This window comes from Canis lupus, chromosome 4 (genome assembly GCF_011100685.1).
Source record: "Canis lupus familiaris isolate Mischka breed German Shepherd chromosome 4, alternate assembly UU_Cfam_GSD_1.0, whole genome shotgun sequence".
NCBI lineage: Eukaryota > Metazoa > Chordata > Mammalia > Carnivora > Canidae > Canis > Canis lupus.
The window spans coordinates 45,183,935-45,197,271 of record NC_049225.1 but is presented as its reverse complement, the minus strand read 5'-3'; the positions used below and the strand labels follow the sequence as shown (position 1 = coordinate 45,197,271).

At 34.7% G+C, this 13,337-nt stretch overlaps 1 protein-coding gene across 5 annotated transcripts in view; it reads left to right on the top strand.

Moving 5' to 3' along the window:
* The window catches only part of LOC119863952 (teneurin-2-like), a 664,488-nt gene extending 653,667 nt beyond the window's left edge, over positions 1-10,821 (top strand). For all 5 annotated transcript variants that reach the window (XM_038534817.1, XM_038534816.1, XM_038534818.1 and 2 more), the window contains one exon: positions 10,447-10,821. In XM_038534817.1, the coding sequence (XP_038390745.1) occupies positions 10,447-10,739 (293 nt within the window). In that variant the 3' untranslated portion in view covers positions 10,740-10,821. The remainder of the gene's footprint in view (positions 1-10,446) is intronic.
* The last annotated feature ends 2,516 nt before the right edge of the window (positions 10,822-13,337 follow it).

Genomic DNA, 13,337 nt, shown 5'->3' with positions numbered 1-13,337 from the left:
TGAAATTTTAAAAAAATATTAACCCAAGTGAAGATGGGAAAGGAAACATAGAGAACAATTACAAAAAAAAAAAAAAAGGAGGAAAAACATTGCAAAATGATGAACCTACATCCAGACATATCAATAATTACATTAATATAAATGGACTGTCATACCAATGAAAAGGAACATTATCAGATAAATAGTAAGTCTCAAATATATGCTATCTATGAGAGACATTTTTAAATACAAAGATGCAAGAAAGTTGAAAGGTATTCATTTCTGTTGAAATGAATGCACAATATGTTTACTACATACAGTAAACTTACAACACAAGTTTCTTGAAACTTGAAAACAAGTTTCTCAATATATTGTGATATTTTGTATATATTTGTTTTTGACTTCTAATTTAACTGTGTTTGGCTAGAAAGCAAAATTTGTATGTTATTAAATCTTTGAACAATTTTGAAATTTGTTTCATAGACTTGTAAACTTTTATAAGTATTTATATGTATCAGAGAAGAACACATGTTCTCTAATTACTGAGTGAAAGATTCCAGATAATTATTAATAATGTATTCAATTTGTCTATATGGTATTAATTCTTCTCTGGGATTTGCTGTTTGCTGGTCTTATCAATAACTGGAAGATATATGATACAATTTCCTACTATAATTGTGTTTTTCCCCATAGTCTTATTAATATTTGCTTTTTGTCTATTTAAGGCTCCATTATAGATGTCTACAGGCTTAGAATTAACTTTTCTGATGGATTATTGATTACCCATACATTATTGATTATCATCAATATGTGGTGACTCCATCTCTAATAAATTCTTGAGAAAATAGCTGATTTTAATATTAATTATATTTTATATGGAATTTATCCATTTCATCTAAATTACTATACTTTATGACAATACATTTAAGTAGGTGTAGGATCTATAACAATATCCCTTATTTTACTCTTGATTTGGAGTATTTATATACTCTCCCTTTTTTATTGATCATTCTTGATAGGGGTTTATCAATTTTATCAGTTTTTCAAAGGACTGGATTTTGCCTTTAGTATTTTCTTTTATTGTTTATTTTCTATTTCTTTAATTTTTGCTCTTATCTTGATTGTTTTTCTCTACTTAACTTTACTTGTTCATTCTTTTCTAGTTTTTTTTTTCTTTTCTTTTCTAGGCTCTTGAGGTAGAAGTATAGATCACCAGTTTGAAAACAATATTTCTTAAATAAATAATCACACCTACTAATCTTCCTATTCACCTGCATCCCACAAATTTGAATATGTTGTACTTTCATTATAGTTCATTATAGTTTCATTATAGTTCAGTTCCAAATATTTCTTACACATCAATAGATGTGTAAAATGTTTAGATCTAAACAACAATGAAAAGGCTGTGAATCAAAACCTGAGAGATATAGTCTGAAATATTCATAATAAAACAAAGAAGAGTGGCTGAACACTAATGACATGAAGATTTAAATTTTAGAGATATGGAAAAGAAGAGTTGAATAAACTCAAAGAAATGAGGGGAAAGGAATAATGTCTATATATAAGGTTAGAAGTTAATAAACTAAAAAACATATACAGAATCAGAAAAGTGAAAATTTGTTTTTTAAAGACAAAATCAATCATTGCTGAAAGCAGTCCAGTTAAAGAAAATACACCCATTAATGGACATTTAGGTGGCTTCCTAAATAATAAATATAAATAAATAAATAATGCTGCAATAAACACAGGGGTGCATATATCTTTTCGAATTAATGCTTTAATTTCCTTTGGGTAAATTTCCAGCATTGGAATTATTGAATCTTATGGTATGTCTAGTGAGGAAAACCTGGTGTGTATACACACACACACACACACACACACACACCTGTGTGTGCAGGAATATTATACAGCCATTAAAAGGATGAATTTTTGGTTTTTGATTTTGCCACTTGTAACAACATGGATGGCTCTAGAGGGTATTATGCTAAGTGAAATGAATCAAACTGAGAATAACAAATACCAAATGCTTTCATTCATGTGGAATCTAAAAAACAAAACAAATAATAAACAAAAAGCAGAATCAGACCTATAAAAATAGAAAACAAACTGATGGTTCCCAGAGGGCAGGGGGTAGGGAGGATGATCAAAATGAGGGAAGGGGAGTGGGAGATACAGGCTTTCAGTTACAGAGTGATAAGTCATAGGAATAAGAGGTACAGCATAGGGAATATAGTCAATGATATTGTAACAGTGTTGTATGGTGACATATGGTACCTACACTTGTGGTGAGCAGCGCATAACAGAGATGTTGAATCACTATACACTTGAAATTAATGTAATGTGTATCAACTATACTCAAATAAAAATTTTTTTAAGTATTTTTAAAAGAAAGCACAAATAAGTAATATCAAGAATGAAAATAAAGACAATATTCTACAAATCTAGTAGAAATTTAAAAGCATACTTTGATAACTTTGTGCCCATCCATTTGAAAACATAGATGAAATGAGCATATTCCTAGAAATATTTATTTCAAAACTTTCTAAATCAACTCAAGAGAAAATAGAAGATGTCAATAATGCTATATTTAAAAAAAATAATGTTTCTGCATCTGTAAACTGATGATCATCATAATAGCTATGTTCGTTATAAGGTTACTCTGTGACAGGTGATGTTCTAAGAATCATTTTTACCTGCCTTGTCTAATTCATTGCTCACAACAGCCCTATGAAGGTGGGTGCTATTTTTATGTTTATTTTATAGATGAGTACATGGAGACTCACCAGAAGAAATAATTCCAGGAATTTGTGGTTGTTGTCTTTAAAAGATTTTATTTATTTATTCATGAGAGACACATAGAGAGAGGCAGAGACATAGGCAGAGGGAGAAGCAGACTCCCTGTGGGGAGCCCGATGTGGGATTAGATTCCAAGAGCCCAGGATCACGCCCTGAGCTGAAGGCAGACAGATGCTCAACCTCTGAGCCACCCAGGTGTCCCTGTAGTCAAGTATTTTTAAAACAGACTCTGGAATTCCACTTTAACTCTAGTCTATAGAATGACAATTTTTTAGGTAGGGCTGTCGTCCTGCTTAATTTGAAAACTGTACATGAAAACATCTAGAAAAGTGCCTGCCACACTGTGAAGCCCTCAATAAATGTAAGTTAATCTAGTAGGTGTTCTCAAACTTGGACAGCTAGACTATTGAAGCTAAGTCACTATTGTGCTTTTATTTATTTTTTTCTGTCCCCCAAAAAATTTTGTTTGAAGAGCCAGAGTCTCAGATGATCAGAGGACTCTACACCTTGGTAATACTGTTACATAGGGTAGCTTATAGGTACAGTTTTTAATACCAGAATTCAATTTTTATCTTGTTGGAATTTTTGTCAAAGGAAAGAATCTCCAGCTAGCTAGGTTACTGGGTATTTCGTTTCTATTTATGATCTGGCAGTTGTTCAGCAGAACCTTTTGTTGTGGCTGCTTTGGGTTTTCCAAATTGGGCTTTGTTCAGGCTGGAACAGTGAAAATGCCACCGTATCAGAGGAGAATGCCACATTCACCTTTCTCTTTGAAGTTATAAAGCTTACAGAGGAACCAAGGATATTAGAAACTCTCCTGTCGTCACTAGCCATTTTGATGTTTCCTTGATTCAGAAGGTGTTTATTTACACTGGAATGATTCTAGTTAAAAATTGTGAAAGTTGTTGTGTATCACACATTCAGGGAGTTTAAAATACTTAATCTAAAAGTTTAGAAATATCAAGATATTAATATTTTAGGAGCTATACATAAAAGAAAATTATTACTCTTGAAGTGCATTTTTGAAATATAAATATTTAGCTTAAACTTTTATGAATAATAATGCATGTACACCTACTCTGTAGTTTCAAGCCACAGGATTTTTCACGAACAGTTTTGTCAACATTTGGGAAAATATCTGAATGTGTAAAATCAGATGAACTTTAGAAGGGCATTAAGAAGGAGTTAATGTGAAGAATTTTAGTATACACAGGCATAAAACATTAGAATTCATAAGTAGCTTCTTCGGTGGTTTTCAAATTTGTTATCAATGCATATACAGATGTAGATTTTAGATTGCTTGAAAATAATATTTTAGATAATATCAGTAAGTTTTTGAATGGGTGATTGTTTTGGGTAGCTCGTACATATCAATAATTTCTCAAATTTCAATAGAAGGTATTTATATTAAATATAAGGTAACAATTTGATGGCACAATTTCAGTTAATCAAAAATAAAAATTATGCTTTATCACTTATAATTGCCATATTTTTCTTGATAACTTTCTGCTGCAAAAACTTAAGGTATCAGATCGAATTACTCCACTTACTGTGACAAAAAAGAACTATAGCATTTTAATTTATGTCATTTTCTGAAATCCTTGCTGGAAAATTTGGAGTTCATACTCAGTTCTGACTTGAAAATGTAGACCCTAACATTTGCTCAGGAGAAGTGACCCATGTTTATTTACAAGAGATTCTCTTTGTCTTAGGATAAATGTTGCTTAGAAAAAGGGCTACTTAAAAATGGAATCAATGTTAACAAACAATCAGTGTTTCATATTAAATAGTAAAAATAATTTATTGAAACTTTATCTTCAAAAAAGTTAACTATGGAGTGTATTTTATTTTATGTTCAATACAATTTATTATTCCAGCCATGTTATAATTATTCAAAAGGATAAAGAGTAACAGCTTTTGTGCAAGGCATTTTATGGCAACACTGCAAGAATGTACAATACATCCTTCACTTTATATTTAAACTTTACAGCACAATCACAGAGAGTTGTACTTTGAAAATAAAAAAAAAAAAGATGAATTCATTAATTTTCCTAAGGACTGCTCATTAACCTTTTATTTAAATAACTGTCAGTCCTCATTCAAATTAAGATTTTCCTGATTCTCGGTATGGTGAGTGATTTTTTTATTGTCTCCTGGCTATTTGAAATATTGTTTTGAAACTCTGGATCTTATTTAAATCTTCTATTTCAGCAGGCCTCCTCTGACACCAGGCCAGTGGGAAAAATGGGACACTGGGGCTAGGCTGTCAGGCAGAGATGGAGTCCAAACTTCTCACTTGGCCTACTTTGACAAAGCAGGATGGGTTGGTATGGTTGGAGAAGGGATACTCTATTGCTGCTGAACCAAGTTGGGTGTTTAGAATCTTCCCTAGGACTCTGCAGGTACCCACGTGGTTGAGAGGGAGAGGCACACCTCCTTACAGTTCCCACATGAATCCTTCTGTGGTAGTAAAATTAGATTTAACATTAATTCTTCTCTGACACCATGAGGGAGAGGAAGGGGTGCTTCATTGCTACTGGGTGGGGATGGAAGTCCGGGATCTCCTTATAGCCACCAGTGACACCTTTGTGAGGGGTCTCTGGGAAGGCTCATCCCTACTGGAGGAGGATGAAATTCTGGTTTCACTTGATTCCACCCTGGGATGTTTGTGGAGGTAAGGAAGGACCCTTATAAATACAGTAGGCTTTATGCTGGGCTTAGTTTGTGCTTCCACTGGTGTTTTTAATTTGCAGATTTCTCCAACAACTGAGATATAATTCAAAAGAAACCCCAGGGAACTCATAACCATGTCCTTCCTCAGGTCCCAGGATTCTAATAGGTCTGTCTTCAAACTCTTTCTATGTAGTTGCTATGCACGCCAACATGCATTTCCATTTTTCTTGTTCGCAGGTTAGTTCTGTTCGATCATGCTTGTGATCCTCGTGTTTTTTAGCATTACTTGTATTGACTTCATAGAAATCTATGTCTTCATAAGCTGTATAACTCAAACTCATGTTGGCATCATATTATTTCCTTCTATCAGCAACTCGCTGATGATACAGACATTGATAGGGTGGTTGTTAGGAGAGGAAATACTAACAGTAGGTGGGTGGGGATGATGGAGATGAATTTTATAAGTGATTGTTAGTGACTGTTTTCACACTTGTAGTAACTTTTGCTCCCATGTGTAGAATTTCATCTCTTAAGTTCAGGGGGCTTGCATAGTGAACATTTAAGTAATACAAGTTTTCTATATTATACTCCCCTATTACTACAGTTAACTTTTCTCTTCCTGCCCTCATAGTAGAAAATCTGCTCAAATGCTGACATTTCCAGTGCTATTTGTATTCCCTGGTATTACCATGACATGATAATTCTGACTTAGCGACATATGTGCTTCTCCTAGTTAAAGGTTATTTCAAAGTGTGAGAAGTTGGTAAAAACTTAGAAGATAAAGCCATGATCACAATACGCTATCTTTCCTTTGCATTGTGTCCTTGATGCAAAACTAGTTGGTTAAAGGCTGACTTTTGATATCTTTTGCAAAATTTATCTCTAAAAAAGTTCTGGAGAGGATCTGGGTTACACACTGAGGTTATGATAAAGAAAAGGACAACTTAAAGACAAAGAGACTTATCAAGAGAGTTCCTTTTAAACACTCGTGTTCTGATATCCTGATCACCTAACAGTTTTTAGTTATCAACATTCTTTCCCAATACCCTAAATTGGACTAAAATTCTATGATATAAATATGGGTTTTTAAAAATAAAAATAGTGACTTTGGCCTTGATAATGTAACATGGGGCCACACCAAGCAATTTATTGGCAGCAACTACAAAACACATGCCTGAGATGAAATGAGTTTAAAACATCATCCACATCCATTTTAATATGGTATCAGAGAGATTGGAGGCAGATAGAAGGTAAACATATTTTCCACAAAAACTGAAATATTATTACTCTTTCTACCTTTCTGCAAGAAAGTAAAGAAGGAAAGAAATGTTGACTGCTTTCCACTAGAAATCTTAGCTTGGAGAATCACACAATGACTAGTCTCTCTCTTCCATTCAAAGCTGCCATGGAGCTTAATAAAGACATATTTATACAAGATGAATTAAAGCAAAATCAACCTTCCATCAATGAGCAAAGTAAGTGCAAAACAATAAGTTGACATGGTGTTAAAATTCCCCTGTGCTATTTACATTCTGAGCAAAAGAGTATGACATGAGGGTTTTGTGCGGTAAGAGGAACTACTTGAAAAATGTTTGTCTGAAATTAGTGTATACGTGGGGGAATGTTTGGGAATGGTGTGGGAAGAGCAAACTGAAAGGGGCCTGATGACTTTGTGGAGCAAATTTGCAGTCCCTCTCAAGCAGTGAGTCTACTGCTAGATGAACATCTGCTAACCAAGCTGTGAAAGGATGAACAGTTGGACCTCTAGATGACCTTTCATGGCTCCTTGTCCTTTTCCTATACAGTATTTATTACTGTATAAATTGTACTTTGTTTATGGGATTCTTTGATTAATGTTTCTTTCCATTTAGACTGTAAATGTCAGGGGCTCCATTTTTATAAGGCTCACTGTAATATCCCCAGTGCCTAGCACAGCCCTAGAAACGATAAATATTTGTTGAATGATTTAATAAATGATATATCAGTTTTTCCTTTCCACTGTGTATGTGGCTTACCAGCTTCATATGTTAAGCCAGCAAACTTAGAAAAGGCTTGGTCCAGAATCTGTCCCAGGTACTTAGAATAAGATTCCTATTCTTTGAGTTAGTTGAGGACGAAGGGTACCAAACTTGGAATTGTGAGGAACGGATAGCTTTGGTGAACTGTGGTCCTACTGGAAGATGAAAATGAAGAGTTTAGAAGGTAGTATTTTTGAGAAAACTGTTTTTTTTTGGGGGGGGGACTTCTGAATTTAGGGGAAAACCTAGCTTCCAAAAGCCAATGTGAACAGTTACTTTTTCCTGGTGAATTCAGTATAGTACCTCCAATTTTCTTTACACTTTTGCTTGTTTATGGCTTTTAGGGCTGTAAGCTTAAAGCTGAAACTCTTGAAGAACATTTTTTTCTAATATTTGTGGTTACTTTAAAAGTTGTGCAAATTTTAACTGATTTATAATGATCTCAAGTTTATTTTAACAGAAAAATAATATTTTAATTTCTTATCATCAAGTAAATTTTATAACCAAAGAAGGGAAACTGTATTTATTCCCTGGCTTTCCATGCCCAAGGCTTATTGCCTATTACTTTGAGTACCCAGATTGAAAATCACATGGGATGCTCTGAAAACTGAGGCTTCTTCTCCTCACACAGATGTTTCTCCTTTCCTGAGGAGGTCTTTGAAGCTAGCTCCAGATAATGAGATGTGGGAAAACCATCAGAAAAGTTGCCTTAATACATACACACTCCATTTCAAATGGAATCATATAGCTAAAAATTCCCGCATGTAGAATAAAAACATGTGTGTTTTAGTTTGACTTGTTTTCATTTATTGTAGGAAAAGGAAGCATTGTATTTCATGCCTGTCCAGAGCAAACATGAACTCTAAAAACAAGATGGGAGAATGCTAATACTGTGACTCTTTTTATTTATGTAAGACTGAGAAAGCAAAAATAGGAAAGTATTGTAACATCAGACATACATGAACTTTTGTTTTATAGACTACTGAAACTAAAATATACACTTTACTGTACAATTATGAAACAATATCTAGTTACCAGGGATGTAAGCTGGAACAGAGTACACTAGGCAAGGGATTTCAGACAGCATGATAAAGTGTGCACAGGGAATAAATAACAGCCCTTAGGACCATGCTGGTGGCAGTGAGAACTTCCTTCTTCCATAAACTGGGAGGAAATCACCCCATCCCCCACAGGAAGTTTTTGCTTGGGTTAGTTCTCCACTGAATAGGTTTCACTCTGCAGAGGCAATTATGTATAAAATTGGGTTTGATCCCATTTACACAGCTAACTAAGGAAGGCTGTGGGACTTCAATGTGTAGTGAAGTCGGAAAATAAAACCTAGAATAAAAATACGTATCTATTACAAATGAAAGTCACACTATGTTAATACAAACAGTTGCTTAATGCTTTTAAAAATAAAAGCTGAGAAATGATGCCATGTAGATGGAGTATCATAATGTCATATCATAAGTTTGGAAATATGACTGTTAGGGAATGGCCCTAATACAATCTATATATATATATATATATATATATAGTAAACCATGGATTTGGTGTCATTTATAAGGTTTTCCTCACTACTAGCAGGAAGTTTATTTCTTCACTGCATTTTCCCCATTGTCCATAACTTGGTTAAAGACAAAAACAAAAACAAAAACAAAAAACCTAGCTTTATATGTCAGGAAATATGACGTACCACATGATTTCATCTAATTTGCATCAACAGCTAAAAATGTCTTGTAAGAAGCTGTAATAGTAAAGCACACAGATAGAGCATTCATTGTGCCAAAATGTTGCCAGGATGGTTTTTGTTTGAGATCATTTCACATTGTAGAATGAGCAGATGATTAGAATCTGCAGATTAGAGGTGTTATCCTGGATCTGCAACTTGCCTAGGCGTGACCTTGAAAATGGTCAATGCCTAACCTGCTAGGTATGATGACAGCTGAATGAGATGTAAAGCCTATAAACTGTCTGCTCATGCCCAGCACATGGTAACATATAAATGTTCAATAAATGCCTATCCTCTTCTGCTTCCCATGTGTGCACACACTCAACTCTCCGTGGGTGAAACCTACTTGTGGTTTTAAGTCGGAAACATCGTTTGGTATCATTTAAAAATGTGAGGACTGACTCTTCATCCCTAGGATGCTGCATTAAATAATGCATTACATAGTTTATTTTTAGAGAAAAAGTCTGTTGTATATTATCACATAGAAGATACACAGTGATCTTGAGAGGAATTTAAGAGATTAATACCCAGATTTTACAGATGACAAAACTGGGGCTCAAGGAGTAAGAGACTTGCCACAATGAGACTTACCAGTGGGAAGCTGGGACTGGTACCCAGGTCTCCCGGCCACCACTCACATTTATTGGAGGATTAAGGTTCTTTGACATGAAGACAGACTGCTCAAGGATCAGATCCATGTTTTGCTACAATCTAGATGTGTGACCTTGGGTAAGTCACTTAAATTCTCTGTTCCTCTGTTCTTCAGTCTCCTTACAACATGATTACAGTAATATTATCTTCTCCATAGAGCTGTTGTAAAATCGAAAAACATAAAATAGAAGTTGCCAAACAAAAGATGCCCGGAGCAAAGTAAGCGCTTGGTATATGTTAGCTGTTGTTATATATCCAGTGTTTTTTCAGCTCCTTGTGCTACCTAGACCACAGTACTGCTGTAACATTTTTGAAGCAAAATCTGAGCATTCTGGCCGAGGGTTAAAATAATTCTTGGATGTTTATGTTTTTTTTTGTTCTCAAATGTACCCCAGTATCCCACATACTCTTGCTCTTGCTCATATATTCCTGTACACCATGGAAATCCAATAGATTTTTTCTTTTTTTTTTTTTGGATGGGAAAAGCACCTGTCTGTTTTTTGTTTTGTTTTGTTTTGTTTTGTTTTTAAGAATCAATTTCAACTTTGTAGGGCATTTCACAATTTGTAATGAGTCTCTCTGTTGCTGTCACCTTAGGAACTAACTTCACCCTTGCGGAACTGGGAATCTGTGAGCCCTCCCCGCACCGAAGTGGCTACTGTTCTGACATGGGGATCCTTCACCAGGGCTACTCTCTGAGCACAGGGTCTGACGCCGACTCCGACACAGAGGGAGGGATGTCTCCAGAACACGCCATCAGACTGTGGGGGAGAGGGATAAAATCCAGACGCAGTTCCGGCCTGTCCAGTCGTGAGAACTCAGCCCTTACTTTGACCGATTCTGACAACGAAAATAAGTCAGATGATGAGAACGGTAGGCCTGCTTCTTAAATACCTTTTAATGTTCTGGGTAACGGCGCAGTGTGGCATTGGGGATGCCTGTTTTTCTTTAATAAAGAGGAGTGTGAAACCATTCATTTTCTTTTAACTCGACCTTGTCTACCCACTCAGAGCTCGTGAAAAATAAACCAGCAAACCTCAAGCACACAAGGAATGAGGAGAGAATTTTAAAATCACATTTTGATGATAACACAGTATTCAGGTATAGTCAGTTGGTCTTATTAGCAAGTAAATTACATTGCAAAAGAGGCGACTTGATAAACTATGACCTATACCTAGAAAATGTCCTCTCGCCACAAGTTTCTAGGTCTTCGTATTGATTTCCCCTTCACAGTAAATGGCAACCTGGGGTATTTTTTTCATGAAGATCTCTTAAGAATCCTACCTTATCTTAGACTTTCATTTCCAGGCAGCAATGCCTCATATCCGTATTGAAGATCAAACCTGGAACAGATGCTCTGGAGTTTAATAATGACAAATAGGAAGAGACTTGTCTTCAAAAAAGTATTCTCTTCTATGTTTACTTTTCTCCTTGGTACCTATGTAGGTTAATGGCTTTCCACATCTTCTATCACAAATCACTATTGCTTATCCATCAGCTTTGTAGATGGGTTTTAATGAAACTTTGAAAATTAAATGCTTCCGATCATTAAGCAGTAAATATAGGGAAGCCCAAGCAAGTCATTAAAGAGATAAGGTGCTTATTTGTGGATTTCTTAGCGACTCAGAATTGTGTTTAGTCAAAAACATCTTTTAAAAGATAAATTGCATTAGGTACAGCTGATTTATGAAGAAAAACATCAAATGCTGTGTGGTTTGTTATGAATATATCGTGTGTTTGCTGAAAGAATTGCCATTAAAATGTTTACAAACAGATCAGTTAAGAATGTTTATATAAAATATTATAAACTTCTACTAGAGCAGCTTTAAGTATTTTCTTGCATTTAAAAAAAGAAAAAGAAATTTGCAGGCGGACAGCTTGTTGTGAATGCGAAAGCATAGCTAAATATCATTTAATCTCAAAACTGTGTTGAAAATACATCATTTCCTGGGTAAGTCGCATATATCCAAAAAGATGTCACTTTGTTGCATTTAAATTTGTGTTTAATTCTGAAATAATTTATTCTACTGTGGGGACAAGGAGATGTGTCTTACTTATGCCTCCGTTCATGTAGCTAATCAAGGTGTACTCTCAAGGAAAAATCTGTACTTGACTCCTTTTGAATTTTAACAAAATTCTGACACTTGGCACATTCAACACTCTAAGGTACTTATTTGATAGGAAATTACTTTTAGAAGTTTTCATAAAGGCATACATTGAATCCATTTACTGATGTTCTTTTTCAACTCTGTGTGTGTCAGATACTATTTAAGTGGAGGCAGTTTGATTGCCTAATAAATGAAATCACTTGCAATCCAAGAATTTATGGCACATTTTAGACAAGGTATTTTGGCAAATCTTCCATGGTGGTACTCTCACTGGTCTCGTGGGAATCATCTATACAAAATTGAAGCAAATCGATAGAATCCGCACCCCTTCTTGTTAAACCTATATACATCTTAAAAACTCAGCTGATAAGGAGAGTTTTCCAGGGAAGCAAAGGGAGCAAAAAATGCTTGCCTTGAATTTACTTAGAACTATTATGGATAGGAGAATTTTGTAATTAATGATGTATTTCATAAACCAAGAGTAGTCTCTTTTTTCTAGTATTATTCAAAACATCATATTTGAGCAATTTGCATCTTTGAGGAGTTTATATAAATCCCTGTGTATGGATAGGAAATAAACCCTTAAATCTAGTGTCTCAATTTTTTCCTGTAATTTCAGTTATAATGCAGTCAGAATTGTGTAAAGAAATCTGTACTTAGAAGTACTGAGTGACTCTTTTGTGCCTACATCTGGCAGAGCACGAAGGAGGTAAGGACACCGGAGTTCAAGCTTAGGGGATAGCTAGTTATTTTAAAATGTACAGATAAAATGTGCTTCCTTTTCTCTTTTTTAAATGTTTCAGTATCTCACATATTCAGAAGATGTACATAATGCGTGTTCTATTCTCATTTGGGACCAAAAATAAAAATAAGATATTTTACATGTAACATCATAAAGCCTTTAAGCAAATAAAAAGTGAGGCGCAGGCAGAGGTGTTAACTTCAGTAAACTTCTTGCTCTTTCTCTTTGACAAATTCTGTTTAGCTCACAAAGAAATCAATGCATTTTCACATCACTGATTTTATGAAGTTTGGGAATGTATTATCATATAGATTGACAGTTGCCCCACTGGTTCCACACCACAGCATGGACACTTACAAAGCCATCATTAATTTCTCACACTTGTACCCCGCGATGGCTTCCTCCATAATAAACACTCTGTCCTTCAGAACCAAATCAATAACCTTTTAGGTATGCCTCTCTTGAAGAGGAAGTTAAAGAATCTATACTTTTAGAAAGAAGCTCTCCGATTCAATTTTAGATTGTAAAGATATGTGCTCATAAAATGAATTTTTCTTTGTATCCCATGTATTTTCATTTCATTTTTATGGTAGGATCTTGGGGTACCTTGATTTTCACAGCACTTATTTAAAATTGCC